The sequence below is a fragment of the Ursus americanus genome, chromosome 12 (genome assembly GCF_024610735.1).
Source record: "Ursus americanus isolate L20-20 chromosome 12, mUrsAme1.1.p, whole genome shotgun sequence".
Taxonomy (NCBI): Eukaryota; Metazoa; Chordata; class Mammalia; order Carnivora; family Ursidae; genus Ursus; species Ursus americanus.
The window spans coordinates 64,079,623-64,107,475 of record NC_142138.1 but is presented as its reverse complement, the minus strand read 5'-3'; the positions used below and the strand labels follow the sequence as shown (position 1 = coordinate 64,107,475).

Below are 27,853 nucleotides of genomic sequence, written 5' to 3'. Positions count from 1 at the left end.
CCTCTCCTTGCTCCTTCCTTCCAAAGACTGGAGAAGAAACAGGAAGACACTGGGGGACAGGGGCAGGGGGAATTCTGCTGCCCCCTACTCCTCAAGATGAGAATTACAGGGGAGACAAGCATGCATCTGACCTAATGGCAGGGACAGCACGCGTGTGAGGACTAAAAGCAACATGTTACTTAACTGAAATGCAAGAATGTCTCACAGGACTTTTTTCTAAAAAATCATCTTCAGGATTTTCTATAAAGAAGAGGTAGATTTGATGTTTTAATACCTATATAATGGATATGGCTATTTTATTCCCTCCCACGTCAAATGGGGAGAATAGCCCCCGAGACATGGCAGGGTTCCGTACACCATTACCGAGGGGATGAACACCGGGATCAGCCCCTTCCTTTTAGAGCATCTCGTACATCTACTTTCCCGATCGTTCCCTACATTCCCTACTCTGATATATATGCTTTTTGGAATAAGGCAGGATACAAATAAATGCATAGTTAGGTAATAACAATAATCGTGTTTCTGTTTTGTTGGCCCCAAATTAAAATAGCTAGTTCTTGTTCATTTACCAAGTAGCTGTTTGATTTTGGGGCAAGTAATTAACCTATGCTCTTCCGTTTCCTCACATGTAAGTCAGGGAACTATCCTACTGGATCTTCATTGGGTTAGAGAACTGAATGTGGGACTAAATCTAATAGGACATGGAAAATGGAAAAAAAAAACCCACAAAACCCCAAACCTTCCAGATATATGAGGTGTGACTCTGCAGAGTCAGGCCAATAAGCTAGCAGGGTTCCATCATAAGCTAGTAGCGACTACCGTCGTTCTTTCTCTACATCTAACCCACACAAATTCCAGAACAAACTGGCACTTAAATCATGAAGGGCCCAAAGAAAGTCATGAGTTTCGAAGTTATCTGCTATTCCCATAAAAGTGAACATCACCATGACCGTCACCTTCCCAGTGCAAACCTCATGAGTGCTTACTATGGAACTGCTCTGAGGCCGGACACATGCTAACTCACCTCACCTTCCCAGTGCAAACCTCATGAATGCTTACTATGGAACTGCTCTGAGGCCGGACACATGCTAACTCACCTCACCTTCCCAGTGCAAACCTCATGAATGCTTACTATGGAACCGCTCTGAGGCCGGACACATGCTAACTCACCTCACCTTCCCAGTGCAAACCTCATGAATGCTTACTATGGAACTGCTCTGAGGCCGGACACATGCTAACTCACCTTGTCCTCATAATCTTGAAGGGAAGCACTGTTTCAGGGGAGGAGGCTGAGGCACGGAACATGCCCACGGCCACTTGGTGACAACTGACAGAGCCAGCAGTTGGACTGAGTGCAGGCAACCTGGCTCAGAGCTGGGCTCTGCCACCATGCCAGCCACACGGATGGTTCAGAATCCAAGTGCAGGGAAAGGGCCCTCACAGATGCCCTGGCCTACCCTCTGCTTTTAATCAGGTGAGACACTGCTGTCCTTTAGACAGAGGAGGGAGCAGAGTCGCAGGGGAGTTCAGTATCTTGACAAAGCCGGGTGGCAGAGAAAAGTCTGGCCCCTGACGTGATGAGCCCCATGAGGATGTTACCTTTAACCTGCACTGTATCCTCATAGTTGCCCTGGACAGTGGCGTCTGTGCTGGGGGTGGAACATTTATAGTGGCCCTCGTCCGAGGGCTGGACGTTCTTGATGTGGAGTTCCACGGCATCGTTGGCAGTCCTCCGCAACGCGATCTCGCCCCTCTGCAGGCGCTCACGGTACAGCTGGGCCGCGAAGCCCGCCTCCCAGGTGCTGGCAAGCTCCACGAAGCTGCTCCCCGAAGACGAGAAGCTCCAGTCGAAGTTCTGCTCGCTGGGGCCGTCGTAGTCACTGACGTTGCAGGGGATGACCAGCTCAGTGCCCACCACCCGCACCAGGCTCCCTGTGGGGACTCTCACCACGCGCCCGCGACAAAGAGCTGCAATGACAAGAGATGAGAGGCGGGACCTGAGTCACGGAAGGTCATCCCAGTATAAATGTGTCAAACCTGTGGGTGCTCCTGCTCACGGGCTCGTGGCCCCCCCCCAAAAAAAAGAAGTGACATCCAGCCAGCTGGGACAATTGGTGTGCTGCCTGGGCCAGAGCAGAGAGAGGTTAAGCCCACCCCTAGAACCGCAAGCCAGGAACACGATCCTGAAGCGAGTGCCTCTCACACAACAGTCTCCTAGGATTGACAGGGAAGAAGACAAGTACTAAAAGTAGGCTAACCATAAACCTGAATAGCTTCTTCCCTCCCGTTACTATTTAACATACCATTGTCACTCAACGGGACGTAGAAGTATTTCAGGGTTGGTGTGAAAGAAAAGGACACAGCTAATCAAGTATTTACATTTCTGTCCACCCTAGATCAACCCTCATCCCTAGAGACCATTCCCCAGGGCTCCTGAGACCTGATTTACAATGATGGATGCCAATTTTTAAACCCTAGAGCAGCCTGCTGATAAAAAGATTTAACTCTGGTTATCTGACATTGCCTATAAATTAATATTAAAATATGACGACTCCACCAAGTATTAATTTTCTATTTTCTGGCTCATTTCCTTCTCTCCACTCTTCACCCTGATCTAAATTCAGAATGAGGATAGGGAAGCACAAAGGGAGACGGTGCCTTGTCTGGCGGGTTGCTGGGCGGCGTTGGGAATGCAGCAGCTTGCTGGGGATGAGTTCAGTGGACAAAGCCAAGAGTTTACTGGCACTCCCTGCCCCAAGAGCACATACCTCCCAGGCCTCTGATAGGGACCCTCACCTGAGTGTCCTTTAAGGGGTCACCCTTGCCACGAACCTCAGTGTGATTTTGTAGTGCGTTTATTACCTGTGCATAGCATTTCAATTTGGACCAAATGTGCTTGTCTGGCTTCTGCCTAATGCTCCACAAACAGGTACAGCACTAACGCAAACAGGGCAAAGCATGGGCTCTGAAATTCAGGAGACCTAAGTTTGTTTCTTAATTCAAAAATTTCTTTTGTATTTGAGTGACATAACACAAAATAAAACACACGCATTCCACACATATTCCTTGTACGAGGATAGGGCACGTTCACGAAGTTTCTCTGAATTAACTTCTTCTTCTTCAATGTTAACATCAGGCATAGCTATGTCAAAAGAAACATCACTTGGGGCGCCTGGGTGGCTCAGTCGGTTGAGTGTCCAACTCTTGATTTCGGCTCAGGTTATGGTCTCAGGGTTGTGGGATCCAGCCAACATTGGGCTCTGCGCTCAGTGCGGAGTCAGCTTGAGATTCTCTCTCTCCTTCTCCCTCTGCCCCTCTCCCAGCTCAAGTTCTCTCTCTCTAAAATAAATAAAATCTTTCAAAAAATCACTCAAAAATTATAAGAATTTAAAAAAATACTCATTGTTTAAAAAACTGAACAAAATCAACACTATGCTAACAATTATAACGGAAAGAAAAGGAAGCATGAAGTCGTTAGAATGACTGGAAAGAACTCATTCTTGATACAAAGAGATTACATTTTTATAAGGGAATGTTATGTTTTATGCAGAAATCACACACAAAATCGAGTAATTTCCCCAAAAAGTTTAGCTGCAAGAGCAACTACCACACCAGATTTACCCTCACGGATACACTCTGAAGGAGACCTAAGTTTATATCTGAGAGACTGACCTCTCTCAGCTTTGGCTTCCTCAACTATCATATGGGGCAAGAAAGATTGACTGAGTTCATGAAATAAAATGCCTGGCTGACAGTCTGCCATGTAATAAGAGCTCAATAAGATGGGAACTTCTATTATATCTTTTCAATTTTGTATTTTTATCATTTGTGATGGTTTGAGTTCTGTTTCCCCCAACAAAACGGATATGATGAAGTCCCAGCCTCAGGACCTCAACACGTGACCTGACTTGGGAACGGGGTCACTGCAGACGTTATCAGTGGTTATTAGACACCACTGGGTGAGAAGAGGGTGGGACCCTAATCCAATGACTGGTATCTTTAAAAAGGGGGAAGCCTGCACACAGACACGCATACGGGGAGAACACCAGGTGAGGATGAAGGCAGGGATGGGGGTGAAGTGTCTACAAGCCGAGGAACAGCAAAGATGGCCCACAAACCACCAGGAGCGGGTGGGGAGGCCTGGGGCAGACTCCCCCTCCCCCCGCCAAGGGAGCAACAAGTGGACTGCTCGTCTCCAGAGCTGCGAGAGGGCACGTTTCTGCTGGTTAGGCCACCCAGTCAGTGGCTCTTTGTGATAGCGGCCCGAGCAAACGAATATACCATTGTTGCTTGTTTTTCAATGATTTAATTCATGTTTTTCAAGGTCTGAGTTCCCATTTAGCGGTTGTGAAATGAATTTATGGTGCTTGTGACCAGCGTGTGTGTGTGTGTGTGTGTGTGTGTGAATACAGTGAAACAGAAGAGGAAATACTAGAGTCCACTGCATTTAGTAAGGAGTAAATACGGTTGTTCAATTTTAAATACACAGAGGTGTGTGTGTACCAGATCACGATGAAAACATTTATCTTAATTTGTGTTGGAGTAAAAAAGGAAAAAGAAGTTGAAGACTTTTTAAAAGCCATGTCTTGTTTTCTCCGCCCATTACCATTACCCTGGAAAAGGGAAAGCCTCCACAGGAGAGAAATGGTGATAACGTTAGTGTGTGCTCTGAGCAGGGGGCTGTGAGCCAGCCCGGCGGGGGGGCAAGTCCAGACTGCTGCTCAATTCGAAGAAAAGACGCTGCACCCTAAACCACTCTTCTTAAAAACAGAGTCACAACCCGGGCCTCTGGGTCACATCTCTTCCTGCAGACGATAGAACCAACCCCAAATAGTCTTGCGGAGCAGTGCCGAAACATGCTACTTTCTTCCTAAGGCAGCTCGGTGCCTATAGGATGATGCCCATGACCTCACACTTACTACTTCTGGCAAACCCGCAGCATATCTGTGCCCGCCGCCCAGCGTTCCTCAACCGCTCCTCTGATGGGGCTGACCCTGAATGCCCCAGCCCCGGGGATGGACACCGGCTCAAACTAGGTCAGTCGGGCTCCTCCCGGCTCATTTTTGCTGCAGCTATTCAGAAACTTTCAATTCCTCCAGAGTCAGGGTACTATAAAGATGATATGCGAAAAAAGAGTTCAAGACGGTCGTACAGTAAGATCCTGAACTCACCTCCTGCCAAGGCCCACGAAATCAACAGCTACCTACGGACAATTTCCCTCTGGTAAAGATTTGAAAACTAGATGAACTGCTCTCCACAACAAAAGAGAAAAGGACTTCATTGAGATGGGTGGGGGAGGCAGGGACATGGTCTCTCCAAAACAGCCACCCCCACTGCAGTGACCCACCAGAGGGAAGGATCTCACTAGTTGGGCACTTCTCCTGGAGGAGTGGGGGGTCACAGTGGCCCACATGCAGGCACCCAACCCTTGGGATCTGTATCAGAGAGTCGAGCTCCCAAAAACATCTGGCTTAGAAAACCAAGAGCTGACATCCAAGGCACCCAAAGTGCCACAGGAAACTGAGATCCGCCTTTTAAAGGGATCACCTGCAGTCTCACTTGCCCCAGAATCCAGCAAAAAAGCACCCATTTCAAAAGCACCTGGACTGTATGTAAAGGAGATTCATTTGCTGGCCTGGGGGCATCTGCTGGGGGGGCAGGGGACAGTCGGTGCTCTCTCCAGAGATGGAGGCGCTGGTGGACACCGTTTGTAGCTCTCCACCTGCCCTGCTAGCGCAGACTGGGGGCTTGGGCACACACCCCGCCACTGCCTCATTGGGGCGGGCAGGGGTGAATGGTTATGACACTGTCCTGGGCCTTGCTGAGGCCGGAGATCTTGGGGGGCTGCAGCACTGCCCGGCTTCCTGGCAGGGGCAAGCGAGCATGAACAATCACAGCATTCTCTCCCTCCTGTGCTAAAGTCGGTCAGTGCAGGTGGCAGTTGTGACACTCCCCCACCCCCTGCCTGGGGCTGGTGAGCACCAGCGGTCATGGCATTCCCCATCCCCAACTTGGGCCCAAGCACGCATGCAGACAGGGCCTGCTCCTGCTGCGCTGCTGAACCCGGTAGGCATGCACGGCGAGGGCACTTTCCCGCTGCCTTTCTGAAGCTGGTGGGTGTGCCCCACCCCTACAACCTCCGATTGCCCTGCTAAAGTCAGCAGACACGCAGAAACCACACAGGAGACACCCCTTCTTTGCCTGGCCCTGCTGGCCAAGGGGGCTAGCATTCCTGAGCTCCAAGGGACTATAACAATCAGCAAGATAGTTCTTAGCAGGTCAACACCCATGGGGCACTGCACAGACAGCAGACTGAAACACACATACCGTCTTCCTGTGAAAAAGGCCTATTTACTTATCCTGAAGCTTCAGCCTGAGGGACAACCCTCAGGTTTCCAACACATCTAGAGGCTATGAAGGCACTCCCAGGGAAGTGCCTGGGTATCTCTCAAAGAGATACCATCCCTGTCCACCCCACTGGCCTCACTGCAGCTTGATGAGACTTTCCAGTGAGATTATACACTCCCTTGGAGCCCCAATTTTTGCAACTGTTGCCCAGGGAACACCTGCAAATCTCCTGGTCTGGAGGCCAGCAGGGTTTACAAGTGCAGCCCCGCGGGACTGTATATATTTGCATACTTTAAAAACTGCTGCCTAAGGGTCTGGCTTCGAATCAACCTGAAACTAGGTGATAAATGAGATTTGTCCCCTTGGAACACTGACAAGTCTTGGCATACCCTCAACAACAGGGACATATCCAGAATAAATCAGGCTACTTAGACAATCTCAAAGGTTTGAGAGACAACCAAGGGCTAGGGCAAGGTTGAACAAGAAGGATCATTATCTATACAAGGCCACTCCTTCAAGACAGAGAGAGGTAGCTGTTTCACCAAATACACAGAAACAGAGTGTCAAGCAAAACGAAGAAACAGAGAAATATGTTCCAAGCAAGAGAATACACACACACACACACACACACAAACCTTGGAAAGAGACCTAAATGATATGGAGATAGTAAACAACCTGATAAAGAATTCAAAGTAGTGGTCATAAAGATGCTTGCCAAACTTGGGAGAAGAATGCATGAACCCAGTGAGAACTTCAACAAAGATAAGATATGAGAAAGTACCAAGCAGGGTGCCTGGATTAGTTGGTTAAGCATCCAACTCTTGATCTCAGCTCAGGTCTTGATCTCAGGGTCATGAGTTCAAACCCGTGTTGGCCCAGCATGGAACTTACTTAAAAAGCAAAAAAAGAAAGAAAGAAAGAAAGAAAGAAAGAAAGAAAGAAAGAAAGAAAGAAAGAAAGAAAGAAAGAAAGAAAGAAAGAAAGAAAGAAAGAAAGAAAGAAAGAAAGAAAGAAAGAAAGAAAGAAAGAAAGAAAGAAAGAAAAAGAAAGGTACCAAGCAAAAGTCACAGAGCTAAAGAATACAATAACTGAACTGAAATACACACTATATGGGTTCAAGAACAGATTGGCTGAAGCAGAAGAATGAATCAGTGAACTAGAAGACAAAGCACTGGAAATCACCCAGAGCAGCAAAAAGAAAAAACAGAAACAAAAACAAAAAAAAAGAATTAAAAAAAAAAAAATGAAGATGCGAGATCTACAGGACACTATCAAGTGGAATAACATTCACATCATAAGGGTCCCAGAAGGAGGAGAGGCAAAGAAAGGGGCAGAAAACTTACTTCCAGAAATAATGGCTGAAAACTTCTCTAACGTGTAGACAGAAACAAGACATTCAGGTCCAGCAAGTCCAGAGAATTTCAAATAAAATAAACCCAAAGAGAGCCACACCAAGACGTATTATAATTAAAATGTCAAAAGTTAAAGATAAAGAGAGAACCTTAAAAGCAGGAAGAGAAAAGCAACTTGTTACATACAAGGGAACCCTCATAAAGCTATCAGCAGATTTTTCAGCAGAAATTTTGCAGGCCAGAAGAGGGTGGAGTGACATATTCAAAATGCTGAAAAAACTTCCGACCAAGAATACTCTACACCTGGCATGGGTATTATTCTGAATTGAAGGAGAAATAGAGTCTCCCAGATAAGCAAAAGCTAAAGGAGGTTATCACATAAACCAGCCTTACAAGAAATGTTAAAGGGACTTCTTTAAGCTGAAAAGAAATGTCACTAATTAACAACAAGAAAACATACAAAAGTAAAAATCTCACTAGAAAAGGTAAATGTGGGATAAACTAGTAGATTAACCACTTATAAAGCTAGTATGAAAGTTGAAAGACAAAAGTAGTAAAATTAAAATTACAATAATTAGTTAATAAATGCATAAAATAAAAAGAGGTAAAATGTGACATCGAAACCAAAACACGGGCCAGCAGGGAGTTAAACTGTAGAGTTTTGGATAGTGTTCACATTTAAGTTGCTGTCAATCCAAACAGACTGTTATATACTTAGGACAGTAAATACATACCTCACAGTAACCACAAAGCAGAAACTTACAGTAAATACAAACGAAAATGAGAAAGGAATGTAACACTAAAGAAAGAAATCTATACCACAAGGGAAGAGAAAAATAGAAGAGAGGAACTGCAAAAACAGCCAGAAAACAATGAACAAAATGGCAAGAAGTACATACCTCTCTATGAATGTAAATGGACTAAATTTCCCAAACAAAGACAGAGAGTAGCTGAATGGATTTTTAAAAACAAGTCTCATCTATACACCACCTACAAGAGACTCACTTTAGGGCACAAAAAGAATAAAGGTGAAGGGACGGGAAAAGATAGTCCATGCAAATGGAAAACAACACAAAGCTGGTATAGCTATACTCACATCACACAAAATAGACTTTAAAGCAAAGACTGTAATAAAAGACAAAGAGGGCCACTACAAAAGATAAAGCGTTCAAGCAAGCAAGAAGATATAACATTTATATATTTTCACGCACCCAACATAGGAGCACCAAAGTATTTAAAGCAAATATTAACAGACTGAAAGAGGGAAACCGAAAGCAATACAATCAGAGTAGAGGACATTAACCCCCCACTTACATCAGTAGATAGATCATCTAGACTGATAATCAGTAAGGAACATCAGCTTTAAACAACACATTACTGGGCCAGTTGGACTTAATAGATATATACAGAACATTCCATCCAAAAGCAGCAAAATACACATTCTTTTCATGTGCACATGGTATATTCTCCAGGACAGCTCACATGTTAGGCCATGAAACAAGTCTCAATAAATTCAGGAAGACTGAAATCATATCAAGCACCTTTTCCAACCACAATGGTATGAAACTAGAAATTAATTACAAAAAGAAAATGAAAAAACCCACAATTACATGGAGATTAAACAACATGCTACTGAATACCATTGGGTCAACAAAGAAATCAAAAGAGAAATTTTTTTTAAAAACCTAGAGAAAAATTAACAGAAATATGACATACCAAAATCCACGGGATACAGCAAAATGATTCTAAGAGGTAAATTCATAGCAATGCAGGCTATCTCAAGAAACAAGAAAAATATCAAATAAGAACTCCAACTTTATGCCTAAAGGAACTAGAAAAAGAAGAATAAAAGAAGCCCAAACTTAGTAGAAGGAAGGAAATAATAAAGATCATGAGTGGAAATAAATGAAATAAAGACTAAAAAGATAATAGGGGAAAAAAATCAATGAAGCTAAGAACTTTGAGAAGATAAACAAAATTCTTTAATAAATGAAACCAACAAGTCTTTAGCTGGACTCACCAAGAAAAAAAGAGGAATCAAATAAATAGAAATTAGATAAATAAATAAAGAGAAGTTACAACTGATACCACAGAACACAAAGGATAATGAGACTATTGTGAACAAACATATGCCAACAAATTGGACAACCTAGAAGAAATGGATCAACTCCTAGAAACATTCAATCTTCTAAGATTCAATCAGGAAGAAACAGAAAATCTGAAAAGACTGATTACTAGTAAGGAGATTGAATCAGTAATCAAAAATCTCCTAACAAAAGTCCATGACCAGATGGCTTCTCTGGTGAATTCTACCACACATTCTAAGAAGCTTTAATACCTATCCTTCACAAACTCTTCCAAAAAACTGAAGAGGATGGAGTGCTTCCAAATTCATTTTATGAGGCCAACATTTCCCTGATACCAAAACCAGACACTGCCACAATAAAAAAAAAAAAAAAAAGAAAAGAAAAGAAAATTACAGGCCAATATCCCTGATGAACACAGATGCAAAAATCCTCAATAAAATATCTGCAAACTGAATGCACCACACAACACTCACACCCACACCATCATATACCATCAACAATACATTCAATGGATCACCACCATCAAGTGGGATTTATTCCAGGGAGCAAGGCTGGTTCAACACCCACAAATCAATCAATATGATATACCATATTAATAAAATGAAAGATAAAAATCATATGATCTCAATATATCCAGAAAAAGCATTTGATAAAATTCAATATCCATTTATGATAAAAACTCTCAACAAAGTGGGTACTGAAGAAACACACCCCAACAAAGGCCATACATGACAAGTCCACAGCTAAGTCCAAGCTTTTCCTCTAATATCAGGAATAAGACAATAAGCGCACTCTCCCCACTTTTATTCAACATAGTATTGGGAGTTCTAGCCACAACAATTGGGCAAGAAAAAGAAATAAAAGACACCCAAATTAAAAAAGGTAAAACTTTCACTATTTGCAGATGACAGGGTGCTAGAGATAGAAAAACATAAGGACTGCACAAAAAAACTGCTAGAAGAAATGAATTCAGGAAAGTTGCAGGATACAAAATTTATATACAAAAATCTGCTGCACTTCTATACAGTAATAATAAAACATTAGAAAGAGAAATCAAGAAAACAATCCCATTTATGATTGCATCAAAAAGAATAAAATACCTAAGAATAAATTTAATCAAGGAGATGAAAGACATTGAAGACTGTAAGACATTGAAAAAAGAAACTGAAGAAGACACAAATAAATGGAAAGATATTCCATGCTCATGGATTGGAAGAATTAACATTGCTAAAATGTCCATACTACCCAAAGCAATCTACAGATTCGGTATAATCCCTATCAAAATTCCAATGGCATTTTTCATAAAACTAGAACAAATACTCTAAAATTTTTAGGAAATCACAAAAGACCCCAAGACCCAATATCACCAAAGCAATCTTGAGAAACAAGAACAAAGTCAGAAAGTACCACACTCCCAGATTTCAACCTATACTACAAAGCTATAGTAATCAAAATGGTATGTTACTGGCATAAAAACAGACACACAGATCAATGGAACAGAATAGAGCCCAGCAATAAACCCATGCATACCTGGTCGATTAATTTACCACCAAAAAGGCAAGAATATACAGTGGTGCCGGGCAAAACTGAACAGCTACAAGCAAACAAATGTAACTGGACCTCTATCGTACACCATATACAAAAACCAACTCAAAATGGATTTAGGGCTTGAATGTAAGCATTAAACCACCTAGCTCCTGGAAGAAAACATAGGTGGTAAGCTTCTTGACTTTGGTCTTAGTGATGTTTTTTGGGGGGATCTGACTTCAAAGGCATGGGCAACAAAAGCAAAAATAAACAAATGGGACTACATCAAACTAAAAAAAAGCTCCTGCCCAACAAAGATAACCATCAGCAACATGGAAAGGCTACAGACTGGACAGAAGATATTTGCAAATCATATATCCAATAAGGAGTTAATATCCAAAACATATAAAGAACTCATACAATAGCAAAGAAGACCAAACAATCTGATTTAAAAATGGGTAAAAAAATCTGCACAGGCATTTTTCTAAAGAAAATATACAGATGGCCAACAGGCCTATGAAAGGATGGTCAAGATCACTGATCATCAGGGAAATGCAAATCCAAACCACAATGAGATATCACCTTAAAACTGTCAGAATGGGTATTACCAAAAAGAGAAGAAATAAGTGTTGACCAGGATGAGCAGAAAAGGAACCCTCGAGCACTGTTGGTGGGGATGTAAATTGTTGCAGCCACTGTGGAAACCAGTACTGAGGTCACTCAAAAAAGTGAAAATAGAACCACTGTATTTTCCAGCAATTTCACTTCTGGGTATCTACCCGACCTTGAGGGTGTCCTGCTAAATGAAACAAATCAGACAGAAAAAGACAAATACCATATGATCTCACTTAAACGTGGAATCTAAAAAACAAAGCAATCAAACAAAAGCCAGACTCCTAGACACAGAGAACAGACTGGTGGTTGCCCAGGCGGGTGGCTGCCCAGAGGGGAGTTGGGGGAGGTGAAATGGGTGAAGGGAATCAAGACGTACAAACTTTCAGTTATAAAATAAGTATGTCATGCGGAAACAATGTGCAACATGAGGAATACAGTCAATAGTATTATATTAACTCTGTATGTTGACAGATGGTAACTAGACTTATTGAGGCGATCATTTTACAATATACACAAAGGCTGAATCACCGTTCTGTACACCTGATACAAATCTGATACTTTATGTCAATTATACTTCATTTTAAAAAAGAGAAAGATGATTTGCTGTGAAGCCTCACTTGGGCACCCCTCCTGACTAGGTGAGGAGGCCATCCAGAGTGAAGAGAGCCAGGCCAGCACCTGGACCAGAGAGGTGGAATGAATGTGACCTAGTGACCCAACAGCATCACTGGACCCAGCCACACCATTTAATCATTCCACACACACACACACACACACACACGCACACATTTCCTCCCCCGCACCTTTCAGTCTCTTGTAATTTCTCTCCTCTCCGCTTACATTCCTTTGGTGAATTTCTGTCACTCGCAACCCAGGGCCTTGAAATAATACAGAACTATCCAGCCCTGAAGCCGTCCGTCACCAGAGTTCACAAAGGAAATAGGCGATCTCTTTTTTATGTTTAATTTTAGCCATGACCAGACAATTCTGAATCTCCCTAAGAGACCTTTCAGAAGGAACTGTCGTGGGGGGAGACCCTTCAGAGTCAGTGCGACCTGGTGCTTAACCTCCTTGGGGCCGATGCGCTTCATCTGTGAAGCGGAGACAGCAGTAACCCCCATCCCCACCCCCAGACTGTGCACCCTCCCCACGGAGCCCTGCATTGGGAAGGAGCCGTAGCTATCAGCTTTGCAGACTGTGCGAGAATAACCTGATCACGAGCCTTCGACTCGCTCTCTTGGCAAGCTTACAAAGGAATTCCCTAACGTGTAATCTTGTCAATTCCTGTCCCCTTGTCAAGAAGTTGACCAGGGTTAACAAGCTGCCCACAACACCCTCAGGCAGGAGTCTAGAGCCCTTATAAGGCCCCTCTCTTTCTTCTTCGTGATTGGAGCTTTGGAACCTGACCCAGCCCCTAGTCTCAGCTCTGTAATCCTTCCTCCACATGGTTGCCAAAATCATCTTTTTAACACACAAATCATGCGTCAGTTCACTGGGCAAGGTCTGTATTAGCTCCTCATCACCTCCAGGATACAATCGATCTTCCCAGCAGCCCCCACGCTATCACCCCGGTTCAAGCCACCATCCCTGTCACCTGAATGATTACAGCCTCCCAACTGGCCTCTGGCTTCCACTCGTGCCCTCCACTCCCATCACGGCAGCCAATGTGCTATTTTAAACACTGACGCTCGATTATGTCATCACCCGGCTGCACACTCGCCCGTTGCTCCCCATCCCAGGTGAAAGCCCAAGCCCACGGAGGCCTCACAGGACCCAGCCCTCTGTTTCCAGAACCCCCTGCTCCTCTCCCATGGCTCCCTCCCTCGACTGCAGCCAGCCAGGTTTCCCCCTAATTCTGGAACAAACCAGGTCTACCTCCCCTCGGGGCCCTTACACATTCCCCAAGTCACAGCACACCCCTACAGGCTCCTTCACCAGCTTCGGACCTTTATTCCTGGGTCAGCCTCCTGCATGCATGGGCACACGCATGCACACACACACACACGTATGCACACTCTTGCACTGCCAAATTTTCTTATCACTTACCACTAATATACTTAATGTGTATTTGTATATTTTTACTATTGTATATTGCCTGTCTCTCCTTACTAGAATCACTACAAGAGCAGTGATTTTTATTTGCTTTGTTCCCTGAACACCAGTGCCTAGAACGGGGCCTGGTACATAGCAGTGGTTCGATAAATATTTGCTCAATGAGTGAATAATAAAAGACATACAAGATCATTCAGGGTCTGGCCCACAGCAACCCTCTCATCTCCTGCCATTCTCCCACCCTCTCAAGTTCATCCTCCAACAAAACAAACGGCCCTTCATTTTCTGGAAATGCCCTGCTTTCTTGTGCCCCACGGACCCTGCTTCTGTGTCTCTTTCACTTGAAATGCTCCTCATCCCCCAGCAAGGAACTGCTCTAGCACCACCTCCTCTGTGAAGCCCTCCCCATCTCTCCTGGGATCACTTGGGCCCTCCTGCCTCCATGTTCCAACTCAACCTGCAAAAATCCGTCCAATGCTGGCTATGTTATCGCGTCACTGGGAAAAGTAAAGCAGGTATGAAGAGATGCTTGAAAGATCAAATTCTAATCTAAAAAGATATAAACCCAAGCAGTGTCTTGCATGCAGAACAGAGATGTCCCCTCATCCGTACAAATCAAGATTTTAAATTTCGGTAACAGAATTTCAACTTGCTATGAGCAGTCTGGTATTCAGCACAGATTTCCTTTAATATTGTTAAATAACAGCTAATAATATTTTTAAATAAATAGAACTTGTAAAAAAATTAAAGCATATGGCTCTTTTCAAATCAAAAAGAGTATCTGCATAGCCACCCATTGCCAATTTTTGTCAAAACCTCTTGCAACAGTTGATAACTGAGGGGAACAAGAACAAAATTTTCCTCTGGTTTTCCAAATTCTACCAGTATTTCAAATTAAGGGCCCCACACCCTTAAAGGTGACTGAACTGTATTAATTTAGCTCTCCATAAATATGTCTTTTCAAAGTAACAATTTTAAACTGCGGTTTCATTTGTTTTTAGGGGTCAATATAAGAAACCTTCCTATGAAAAGCATGTCTTTATCAGCCTTAAAAGTACTATTGGGGAAACTACTGTGTTGTTCAATGACACAAGAATCCATATGATAAAATTCCTTCAAAATTCAGCACCAGAAAAAAAATACCTATTGATGGAACACTGTACATTCTTTCCCCCAGAAAACAAGATGTAGGTGTCTCTTGCATTGAAGCCAGCCCCAGAGTACCTCTGAAACTTAAGACAAAATAAGGGCACTTGAACATCACATCCGTGCAGTGGTACGAAGGCTTCTAGGCCAAAGCATTAGCACTCCCAGTTCCTAAGTGGCCCAGCACCACATCCCAATGCCCTGATTCAGCTAGACCCTTATAGGTAAGTCTCAGTATCTTCTCCTGTCTCCTAACTCCTATTTTAAAAAAAAAATTTGCCTAAGGCTACAAAACAAACAAACAAACAAACAAACAAAAAATACCCAATGTAATTGTTACTGCCAACTTCATCTCTCTTTTTTCTCTCCCAACTTCCAAGTCCTATTTCCCCCACCGTATATAAAAATTCATGTGTCATTTGTACTTTAGCTTCAAGTCCAGTACTAAAGATGATAGTCAACTACGGGAACCATACATAGTTTAAACTTCTAATAATCCCCTTTCTCTAACTCTATATTATACCCTCCTTTGTCCTCCCTGCTGCCCTTGCACTTTTTTTTTTTTACCTTTATTTTAAGGTTTTTCTTGCATGTGTATGTGTATTTCATTGTAAATTGCTTCAAATACTTTCCTGGAAGGAGGAGAGGTAAGTAGGGTATAAATTTCAAAAGATCAGTAATTCAGCTTTCCTCTTCTAGGAGATTTTTGCTTTCTCCTGTGATGGAGCAGCTTGCATCAGATCAACTCTGGCCCTGAAAACAACTACAAAAGATGGATAAAATACAAGAAACAGGGGCGCCTGGGTGGCACGGCGGTTAAGCGTCTGCCTTCGGCTCAGGGCGTGATCCCGGCGTTCTGGGATCGAGCCCCACATCAGGCTCCTCCGCTATGAGCCTGCTTCTTCCTCTCCCACACCCCCTGCTTGTGTTCCCTCTCTCGCTGGCTGTCTCTATCTCTGTTAAATAAATAAATAAAATCTTTAAAAAAAAAAATACAAGGAACAGCTAATTGAATGCACTGTGAGTAATTAAGGTATATAGGCTCAGGGGGCCAAGATCACAGAAAAACACCAAGGTGGGCCCTACTGCTTTTTCTCTTGAAACATTTGCCAATGTTTAAGTGATGGAGGCCAGAGAGACTAAGTAGAAGTTAGTGTAGCTCCAGAGCTTTCCAACACCTCCCAGGGCCAAGAAGACAAGTAAAGTTAAGGACCCTTTTAGAAAGTCGTAGTTTGAGAAGCCAGAACCCCAGAGAAAAAGGCAGCAGGAGAGAAGCAAGCCTGACATGCTGCAAACTGACAATATGAAAGCTACACTGGGAGGGTATGGACTGGGGTTGGGTAAGTGGCTGAGAAGCTAAGAAGAAAGTAAATAGTAGGAGGTTAAAAGGTTAAGCAAAGTTTTCAACCATCTCCCAGTACTGGGGAGACAAAAATTGGAATTCTGACTTTACAAAGGAATGTAGACGATAGTAAACACCCCAGCTTCTGGTTACAACCCTGGAAGGGCCATGCCCTTGGAGTGAGAGCAAAGCTGACAACACTAGCTCTCATCCACACTGAAATCCAGTGTCAAAACCTCTCAATTCTTCACTGGATCATGGTGAGCTTCTCTTATTCTATTGGACTGTCAGAAAAACAAGTGAATCTTCTTAGGAAAAAGAAAACATCATGCAGAGTCTCCACAATTTTTCAGTATCCAACCAAAACTTAGACATTCCAGATGACAGGACCAAATGACTGATACAGAAGAGAAAAGAAACAGACAACAGAAATAGATGTTGGTGTTATCAGTAGGGACTTTAAAATAACTATGATTATTTTACTAAAGAAACAGATAACAGGATTTCACCCCTTAATTAAAATCTCTTAAAATAATCAAATTAATATATATATATATATATATATATATATATATATATATATATATAAAACCAAAATTAAAAGCTCAAATAGGTTTGATAGCAGATTAGATGTAGCAGAAAAAAAGTCAGTACAAGTTATCCAAACTAAAGCCCAAGGTGCAAAAAAAAAGGATGAAAAGTACAGAAAATCATGTACAATACACATCAAAACAGTAAAAAAGTTAAACATGTGTAAGAGAGTCCTCCAGGAGAAAGAAAGAATGTGGTAGAATTAGGCAAAATTAATTTTTGAAGAGATAATGACCAAGATGTTAAACTGACAAAAGACATCATGCCACAGACTTCAGAAGTCCTATGTACCCTACGCAGGATACACACAGAGAAAACCACACCTATGAACATTGTGGTAACACTCTATAATGGCAGAGAATGGAGCAACAACACAACTGACAGCTGACTTTTAACAGATGCTGCTCGTAAGACAATGGAATGACATCTTTAAAGTAATGAAAGAACATAACTGCCAACCTACAACTCTACGCAGAAAAAAATTTCCTTAAAAGGCAAGCAAAATAAATATGCTTTCAACCAACTCTCAACAAGGGAAAGAGAATTAATTTAAAAAGTACTAAAGAAATACCAAAAAGGCATACTAAAGGGAGTTCTTCAAATGGAAGGAAAATGATCCCAGATGGAATCATGGAAATGTAAGAAGGCATAAAGAGCAACAGAAAGGATAACGCTACGGGGGCGGGGGGGAGCGGGGAGGATAACAATGTGGTAAATCAACTGGATGCTGACTATATAGCACAGTATTAGTAACACCTTCTGGAATTTAAAATATATGCACAATTAAAATATACGACATCAATGGCTCAAAAAGTAAGAGAAAGAGTGGAACAAATGGAGCTTCCATGTTCTAAGGTCTTGCATGATCCTGGAAGTGATAAAAGGACCACCAGTTGATACTAATAAGTCAACAATGTATATTCTAATCTCTAAAATAGCCACAAAAATGAAAGAATGTATAACAAACTAATGGAAGGAGGGGAATAATACAAAATATCTAATTAATCAAAGAACCCATAATTTCAGCTAAAACCACATAAGCATTTCTCATTTATTTCATAACCTGTTCACTTGGATTCATCAGCAAATATCTCTCAACAATAAGGTTGGGATGGAGTATAAGGAGGTATAATATGCTGCATGTCTCTTACACCGCGCACCGAGCTAGGTGCCATTCGTAACTTACTTTAATCGATCCACAGAGCAGAACCACAGAGTGGATACTACCTCCCCTATCATAGAACTGATGAGACTAAGAACCGAAACTGAGAAAACTGAGATTCAGAGAAGTTCAATAATTTGCTGAAGGTCACGAGAGCTATCAAATAAGAGACCCGAACCCAGCTTCATCTGGCCTCTACGCTGTCGTGTCAAGACATAGATGGGCTGGATTGGTCTGTTTTCGATTGCACTATTGATGTTACCACCTTCCATTGGTTTTGCCCTTGCCCTTAGTAGGGAGAAGAAACAGCTTGAAATTCCCCATAAAATATTTCAAATTCTCCCAAGGGCAACGTGAACCAGATAGGCAGCAAAATAACAACAATGAGGGCCCAAGAGAGGAAATATTACAGATCCTCAGTATGAAAGGGATAGACGAGAGAAACAGAATTGTTACAGATAATTTCCAGTTTCTTCAAAACCTTTTCTGATCTATCGCCTTTACTATTTTAACTGATACTAACTCGAACATCTCACACATTCATATTCAAAAAAAGGTGAAAAGAACTTTATCCCAAATCATAGAGGAAGGACTTTTGGAATCCTAACTGCTGTGACTTTTCAGCAGTAGGAGTAACTATGAAGCAAGAGGTAATCATTTCCAGATTACCATTTCCCTACCTTTGAAGTACTCAAGGAAATAAGCAAATGCCTTCAACTTTCCTCTATCTCTTCTATCATGTAGAACGGACGGGGAGAGGAAAGAAAGGCCGGCAAGTTTTTCAAGGTAAGCTCTTCCTACAATGCTTATTTCAGTAAGTGCTTACTGGCAACCGTGAGGAATCATTAAAAGAGACGAGCTAATGAAGACGAAACTGTATTTATCTACCCTCTTCCACCCCTTCATGATATCCATGGGAAATATGTAGATTTTATTTCTTGGGCTATCATCAACATTATTCTAAATCAAGACCCACAGAGAACAGCATATCTGCGAAGGATTTTTCGCAATTGTTTCTATTATTGCTCAAATTTTATCATCTCGCTGAGCTGCCTAGAAGCAAACAATCTGACTCTCCAACCCAAGCCATTTGTAAGATAAATATTGGCAGTTACGGAATCCATTGGTACAGGAAGAGCTGAAACACTGCAACAGAGAGCTCACGGTCTTTCAGCTTGCCTTGTCAAAGGACACCTAAATTCTTCTGAGTCCTTACGACGCCCTCAAAAGAGGCTGGAGGGCTGTGGATTTGCATGTGCAGTCCCCAGTCCACATGGGAGCTAGAGATGAGCTCAGAGAAGGTCAAATCTGTAAGCTCTCACAGAGCCTTACCTGGAGTATCGGACTCGACAAATGAAAAACCTTTGTCTCTTCACGTCTGCCATTGAGAGGTCTGGCAGGCAGAGAGCGTGCCAGCTTTCCCTAAGTGAGGAGAATGCAGCAATGTACACATTAAACAAGTTACAGCCAGCAGAGAATGTGTAATGAAGTCACATATGGCAGTACTTCAAAATCCCATCTGAACGCAAAGAAGGTTCTACGAGAGCAGGCCGTATAATCGTTAAAAAGAAAAAAAGACGAAGGTTCAGCAAAGACCTCACTGAGGTACACTAGACAAATACAAGACGGTATTACTCATTCAACAAAGAGCTATCAAGCAAGAAGCCGCGTGCTAGAGGATGTGGGAACGGTAAATCAGCCTCTGAATCTTCTTCTAAGAGACTCAGAGTACGGTAAGGGCCATGCGGTCCACGTGAAAACCGCAATCTAAGGAAGCATATAAGCAAGCAAAGAGAGGTACCAACGAGTGCCACGGGGTTCAAAAGTGAGCGAGTGTCCGTCCTAAGGGATCAGTGGAAAGCTTCGCATGGTGTCAACATTCAAATGAGGCCTTTGGGAAATGGCTGGGGGGTAGGGCATTGGACAGGGACAGGGGACACTGAGAACAAAGGTGACTAGAGCTGAAGGGAACAGCAAAGACCTGGAGTGGGGGGGGAGGGGGCAATTGGGGAGCCAGGGGGTGAGGGCAGTATACCAAGGGCAGAGTGGAACAGACACATGGGAGGTCCGCTGGGAGCCCTCTATAAGAGGACAGGGGACACATAAGAACCCAAACTAGGGCAATGCCGGGAATGGAAAGACAGCAGCTCTGAGGACCATGCTCAACACAGCCCCAGTTGACAGGCCTGAGGCATGAGAGACAGTGAGGGGAAGCTAACAGGGGAGAAAGAGCCAGTGACATTTAGGCAAGTTGAAAGGTCCACCAGGCAGTGGGGATAGAGAACCCCAAAAGGTATCTGAGCCCAAAATGAATGTGGAGTCCCATGCAGGGAGGGAGGGAGGTGAAGAGCAGATCTGCCTAAAGGTGAAGATGTGGGATCACTGGGGTCACCAAGGGACAGAGTACAGAGAAGAGAGGGAAGGACAAACCATCGTGAACTCGTGTACTTAAGACACAAGCAGGATGAAAAGACTTAGCAAAGAAAAAAAAATCACAGGCAGTTAGGAAGAAAACCAGAAAAGGCTTATATCCTACCAGCCACAGGACGCAAGGATCTCAAAAAGGAAGGGCTGAGAATACACCTGCCATTCACTCCTGGACATACGCACCTACTTGCTCCCGGTAGCCCACAAGCCCGCCAGGCAGGACCCGCTTCCTGCCCACCCTGCATCCTGCACGGTGTCTAGAGCAGACTCCTGTGATGTTCCGGTTTGGGGAAGAAAAAAAAAAAAGAACAGCAATGTCAAACCTGCAGAAAAGTCAAGGGAGAGAACTGCTGAGAAAAGATGATGGAATTGATGACCACTGATCATTGGTAACCGCCGCAGACATGCATTTGCAGTGATGCCATGTGGGATTTGCAGAGAAAGAGCCAGGGCAAAGGCACCGATCAAGGAGGCCATAAAGAGAGGGCACAACCACGAGAAAGATCCAAAGCAGGCAAGAGGAGATGAAGGGCGCAAGTGGGAAGTTTATTCTGGAAAGTCAGCCTGTTGGTTCCCTAAGTACCTTCAAGGCCCTGCAGACATGCAGCTCAGGGTCCCTGCTCATCAGAAGCTGCTTTTCTAGTACAGAGGGAGTGAGGAACAGATCCAGAGGGCTAAACGCTATCAAGATAGATAACCTGATATGATAGTGACGGGTGGGGGGGGGGGGGTAGGCTGTTCCAGCACCGTCAGGAAAGGTGACCCTCTCACAAGGTCACCTTGACCTTGAGTTCAGACCAGAATGAGAAGGAGGCTGGGGGTGGGGGGACTCTGGGGCAAGACTGCTCCAGGCACAGAGAACAGCGAATATAAAGGCACTAAGACAGAGCAAGCTTGGTGTGTCCCCGGGATAGAAACAAAGATCAGCGTGACTAGATTACAATGGACTCGGGCTGAAATGGGAAGCACAGAAGCCTAGATTACAATGGACTCGGGCTGAAATGGGAAGCACAGAAGCTAGGGAATGACAGACCCTGCTTTTTTGTAGAAAGTTCGCGCCGGCTGCTGTGTGAAAGATGGCTTACGGTGGGGCGAATTGGGAAGCCAGGACACCAGTATGGGGAAGTCTCGGTAGACCAAGGACAAGACACCTGGCCTCAGGCTGTAGTGGTGGTGACTCCCAGGAGTGGTCGGAGGCAGGGTCCAGCTTGTACAGTGGAGCCTGACACTACATGCGGATTAGGGGCGCTGACCCCCCCAAACACTGCCCAAAATACACATATAATTTTTGACTCTCCAAAAACTTAGCTACTAATAGCCTACTCTCGACTGAAAGCCTTACTAATAACATAAATAGTCGATTAACACATATTTTGTATGTTCTCTGGATGATGTATTCTTACAATAAAGTAAGGCAGAGGAAAGAAAATATTAAGAAAATCATAAGACAGAGAAAATACGTTTATAGTACTACACTGCACAAAATCCACACGTAAGAGAACCCACATATGCAGTTCAAACCCATGTTGTTCCAAGGTCAACTGTGTGTGTCTGGAGCTGGGGGGAGGCCCATGCAGAGACCTTCATTAAAGAGTCATCAGTACATAGATGGCGTCTAAAGCCACAGGTCACATGGGTTCACACAGGGAGAGAGAATATACATAAAGAGGAAAAAGGAGCCAAAAATAGAGCCCTTACTTTTGTTCGAATTTAGGAGAAAAGGATGGGTAAAATTATAGAAAAGTTTTGAGGCAAAAGCTTGAGGCACATTAGGTCTGTCTCCAATGTGTCAGTAAAGTAGCAGAGAGGGGTTGCGACCCTTCTCACAGAAAAGGTTCCGAACGAGCATTAGAGGGAATGTGATCAGAAGCCATCACAGAAGGAACACAAGGGAGGGCTGACATGAGATACAGGGACCTTGACTTTTGGGACACTCAGGTGGGCAGGGTTTGAGATTTTCCACAGCAAGATGACACAGCCGAGGCTCAGAGACAATGGTCAGTGGGGATCACTCAACCACAGTGTGAGGACTGGCAGAGGAGCACGGGAGAGGGTCCTGGGATGTTACAAGCCCGCTGCTGCAATGCATACGACCGGAGCAGAGCCCAGGACTGAGAGTGGGCACAGCCCAGGACCGTGAGAGTGGCCTGGTGGGCGGGACAAAGGGACGTTCAGGATCAAGGGATCACAGGGAGAATGAAGAGCAGGTTCCACAGACACGGGGGAATTTGGAAGGAGTAAAGAGAAGAGATTGTGGTCACAGAGGACAATTTTAGAGATGACCATCAAAAAGGTGAAAGACTTCTGAGTGACGACAAGGTCCAGGTATGACCGTTAAATCTCACAAATCGTGTTCTTTCGCAGGGGCTAAGACTACCATAGAAGGCACTCCCTGGGTCCTGCTGGCCCAGACTGGCTGCGGAAGCATGAGGAAGGGGTGCCTAACAGACCATGGGGTGGAGAAGGGTGGTCCAGAGATCTAAACCTCATTCTCACCTAACCTCTACATGATAGCTTCTGGCTCTAGTCTGTAGCCATTCACAACTGGAAATCTTGGAGTCTTCCCACAGGGCGAGGAGGATTAAGTATCTACATTCCCTGGGTCAAACAAGAACTCCCCAGTAGAAAGGAGACTGACTCCACCAGAACGGACAGGCTCTTCGGGACCAATCCACCTTTACTTAGCTTTTGGTGCCAAGACAACCATCAGCCAGGAGAGATGCAGGGTCGCCAGCAACTGAGAAACACAACTGCAAGTCACCTCTTAAAAGACTGGATCGTTAACTAACTGAACTTCTTACTGGTAAAATGCTGTATCATAGAACCAAGACATCGCGTCCAGTTCCGTGGCCTTTGAGAGATCCTGGGAGGCCAGAGCCTTGCCAAATCTTTAATTCTCTACTATGAAATTGTAAGGTTGGGTACTATGTCAGCTTGGCCAAGTTGGAACTACATTTCCCAGAATCCTCCTCCCTGTGCAGTTCTGGGTTAAGAGTCAGACAAAACAGAAGTGCATGTGAGATTTGGGAGGTGGAAGAAAGGGAAGCCATTATGCTCTGGTGGTCGCCATGGTTAACAGTGGCGAGAGACGGATGCACAGGTGCTGGTGGGCACTAGTTTGTCCTCGTTCTTCTTTCTGCTCCATGTTTCTTCCCAAATACTATCCTTACTAACCAACGTGACCCCAACACCACCAGATGCTTGGCTGCAAAGTCGCAGATGGTAGCTCTGAAGAGTTCTAAGGAGGTGGTAGCTTTCCACAGATTCCTATGCCATCCCCCCTTCCCCGCTCCACTCTGCGTTGCTCCCAGGCTCCTCTGCAAGCCCCAACCTGCCCACCAGTGCTTCAGGAGGGCTGACTAGTGGTTTTCCTCTGATCTCCAGCTCGCCTTTCCAAGCTGTCACTTCCCTGGCTCCTCCCATAATTGTGTAAAGATTAATTCCTCCAACACATGCCTTATTCCGTAATACTTATTGTGACTCTGCTTCCCTGATGGAACCCTAACTGATACAGTAAGCCAAGAACTAAGCAGACAGCTTTGCCCTCAAGGACTCAGGAACTGACAGAAACCACCTTACATTTATAGCACTGCTTTACGGTTTGCAAATCCTGTTCACATGATCGAATACTCAACCTTGAGAGGATTAAATAAGGAAACTGAGGTTCAGAGAAGTCAGGTGACCAAAGGACAGATGCAAAAACCACTTTGCAGCAATCTGCACTGAGTAACCAAAATAACTCAATACACATGGAATGACTTAGACAATTCTCTGTTCGAGGACTGGAGACCTAAAAGGCTGAGGCAAGATCTATCCACAAGGATTACTCTAGAGCGTTCTATAAAATTAACAGCTGCTAGCAGACCAAGCACTGCCCAGCATCCCTCACTACTCAGCCATTTTCAATTCTCCCCATGTTCGAACTAGCCAATGTAGTCTGCCAAGTTGTGTGTGAACACCTGGTCCTCCTTTCAGCCTCCAGTTTAAAGAGAATGGGGGATTCATGTTGGGTTAAGACTTGCATGTGGGCATGAAAGGCCCCTGAGGTAGCAGTTGAAATTCTCCCCCGCTCCCTACCGTGGGCAGCTTTGTCCTCTCTCCCTATTTGACTGTTTCCTGTACCCTTTTCCTGCTCTTCCTTTGCCTTGCCCACCGTTTTTTCCCAACAAGGCCTTAAGCCCACTCTCGACATCTCCAGGCATGTTGCCAGATGCCATGGGTGGTGTGGAGGTCTCTGCCCAGCTTCCCCACGGAGGCCCAGTGAGGAATACAGTGTGGTAATCTGGCTTGAACAGAAGACTCTGCGTTCACATGTCCTTCAGGGAGAAGACTTGGGCTCCATCAGTCTGATGTTTCAGTCCTCCACTCAGCAGACCTTTACTGCACACCTGTGTGCTGAACCCCATCACCAGGGACGCTGCTGAGCCAACGCCTAGCCAAGTGTCAGAGCTGACGAGGAGGGAACAGGGTGGCAGCCATGCAGAAAGGCCTGGAGGAGATGAGTTCTCCAACAATGGGAATCTTAAAATACAAGTAAATAAAGGACATGAGAGGCTTAGGGCATTCTAGGGAAGACAGAACCAGAAAACAAAAACAAAAACAAAAATTCACCCATGACATCAGGCTTAAACTCCTCCAGGTGACATTCAAAGTGCTTCCCAATCTTACGACTTTCTCTCCAGTCCCAACTCTTTCCCTCTGAAGAATCCGCAACGCAACCCCCCACTCCAACCACAAAAAGTTTTCTCCATGCAAGACCAGCGTGCTCTTATAAACAGGTCTATTTTTTACCCAAGGTCTTCCTTCTGCCTGAAACAAACAACCCACTCCTTCTCTGTCAGACAAAACCCCAGTGCTGGCCAAGACATAGTGAGCTCACGTGAGTCCACCTTGCGGAGGCCTTTCCCGGTCCTCCCCTGCCTCAGTCCCCGGCCAGAGCTCTGAATGTGTCTGCAGAGGGTCAACTTGGCTCGGCCACCGCTAACCGCCTGAGCCTGTTTGCTTATCTGCCTCCATCACGGGACTGGGAACCCTCAAAGGGGTTCATTCCCTGCTCATCATCACATTCCCAGCCCAGTAACACGCCTGGTGATAGAATGCTGTGATCACTGGGATCTCAAGGAACATCTGCAAACTGGAATTTTAGAACCAAAACTGGTCTTTGGGTCATCGTCTAGGTGGGTTAACGGGCGTTACTTAATCCCATTTATATCAGAAACGATCCGGATTAATCATTTTTAAAAAAGCTCTTTGCTAATAAGCTCATCACAGGAAGCAAAGAGCCCATGGCTAGAGCCACCATAACACACAGGATCAGTCAAGAGATCCTGGGGTGGGGACCTCAGCACCTCCGGATGTGACACAATCACAATATTCCAAATCCCAAAGTTTGACACATCGGTTTTATTATCACTCTTCGCCGGGGCTAGAGAAGCCAATGTACCTCGGTGCTTTGGAACCTTCTAGAAGGTTCTCATTCCAGACATGGCACCGCAGCCTAAAAAATGCATTGACAGGTACAGAAGAGACACAGGTAGTAATACAAACAAGTATAGAGGATTATGTCAGTCATCTTACCTTTTCTGCAAGAGCACCTCTGCTAATTAGCCCCCAGTACTCTCCCTTTTCTCCAAACTTCCGACCTTTTTCTGTCTCTAATCATCTTAGACACTTCTTCAATGCCACCTCTCTTCCTGTGCATGTGTCACGCCTCCACATCTAGACGGGCAGCTACAGGAGTCGAGGGACTGTGTCTACGTCCCTCTGTGCCCAGAGCTCTAGAATAATGCGTGGCATAAGGTGGATAACGAGGAGGAGTGGTGAAGCAGGCAGACGGAGAGACAAGGCGTATGTCGCCTGCAGCAGCACTGCTGCCCGTTTGCTCCGACGTGGCCAGAGTTGGCTGCTCGCTGGCTGGAGCAGCGATGACAAGCAGACGATCTGTGGTCTGGACTAACGCAGCCTCAAAGCCCTTGAAGCCTGTCCTGCAAAGAAAGACGTCTGCTTCTCCACACCGTGGACAACCAAGACCAAGCCCGGGAGGGGAGGAGGATGCTTGTTTGGGATGGGAGAGGCTGTGTCAACCCACCAAGGGAGGAAGGGGTAGAGGGAGCGCAGGGACAATAATGAGGACCTGTGAGTCATTTGTCTTCCACACAAGCGGCCAAGGAAGAAACTGGAAAAACTCTCACGAGGAAGAATAGACTTTCCCATCCGTTCATTTCATGGAATGCGGGCTCCATGTTTGCCTACCCTACTCCACACACCTCTGTCCTAGAAATGGAGTGACAAGCCATTCTCTCAGACATAGTGTGGGAGTAACAAAAAAAAGCAAGCAAGGACACATGGCTCACCTCTGCCTCCTTTACAACTTATGGTCCCACAATACAGATTTTTTTTTTTTAAAGATTTTATTTATTTATGTGACAGAGAGACAGCCAGCGAGAGAGGGAACACAGGAGGGGAGTGGGAGAGGAAGAAGCAGGCTTCCAGCGGAGGAGCCCGATGTGGGACTCAATCCCCCGAAAGCCGGGATCACGCCCTGAGCCGAAGGCAGACGCTTAACGACTGCGCCACCCAGGCGCCCCCACAATACAGATTTTATACATGCATTCCACATGGGTGTCGTAGGTCACAGACAGCACAGATGCTACGTGGACCTGTATATGGATCTACAGGTGTTGTCTACGCACATCAATTAACCCGATCATTCACAGACTTGAATTCCCTAGATACTGGGATGCATGGTGCTTACAGCTGCAATGAGCATTATCAATGGACGGCTGTGCTCTGAAGGGACGGGACTCAATGAGAGCCCCGGACAAAGGAATGTGCCCCTGGCAGCCTCCCCCTGGATCAGAATGTGTCGTCCTCTCAGCCTCTTGGGGCAGCAAGGCTTGGCCTGGGCTCCAAAGACTCAAACCAATGGAATTAATTCCAAGACAACATATACACAAAGGAGGGGCTGCATACGGACACGGAGCGAGGCTTACTTGGGAAAACTTCAAGAGGGGTCCTCACGACTCCATTATGTGCTCCGTTTTCACCCTTCTCTGTCTGGAGGCCCAGATGCCCTCCACGAACACGCTGGACAGAACACAGAGCTTGCCTTAGCACTGCTGTTTTCTTAGGACCAAACTCACACGTGGCTTTGTGAGAGCCCCCGTTAGGCCTGTGGCTCCTGAGGCTACAAACGGACGGCTCA

At 44.8% G+C, this 27,853-nt stretch overlaps 1 protein-coding gene across 1 annotated transcript in view; it reads right to left on the bottom strand.

The window, feature by feature from the left end:
- The window catches only part of PTGFRN (prostaglandin F2 receptor inhibitor), an 80,716-nt gene that overhangs the window by 41,407 nt on the left and 11,456 nt on the right, over positions 1–27,853 (bottom strand). Inside the window, exon 2 of the mRNA XM_045801418.2 lies at positions 1,600–1,968. Coding sequence (XP_045657374.1) covers positions 1,600–1,968 — 369 coding nt within the window. The remainder of the gene's footprint in view (positions 1–1,599; positions 1,969–27,853) is intronic.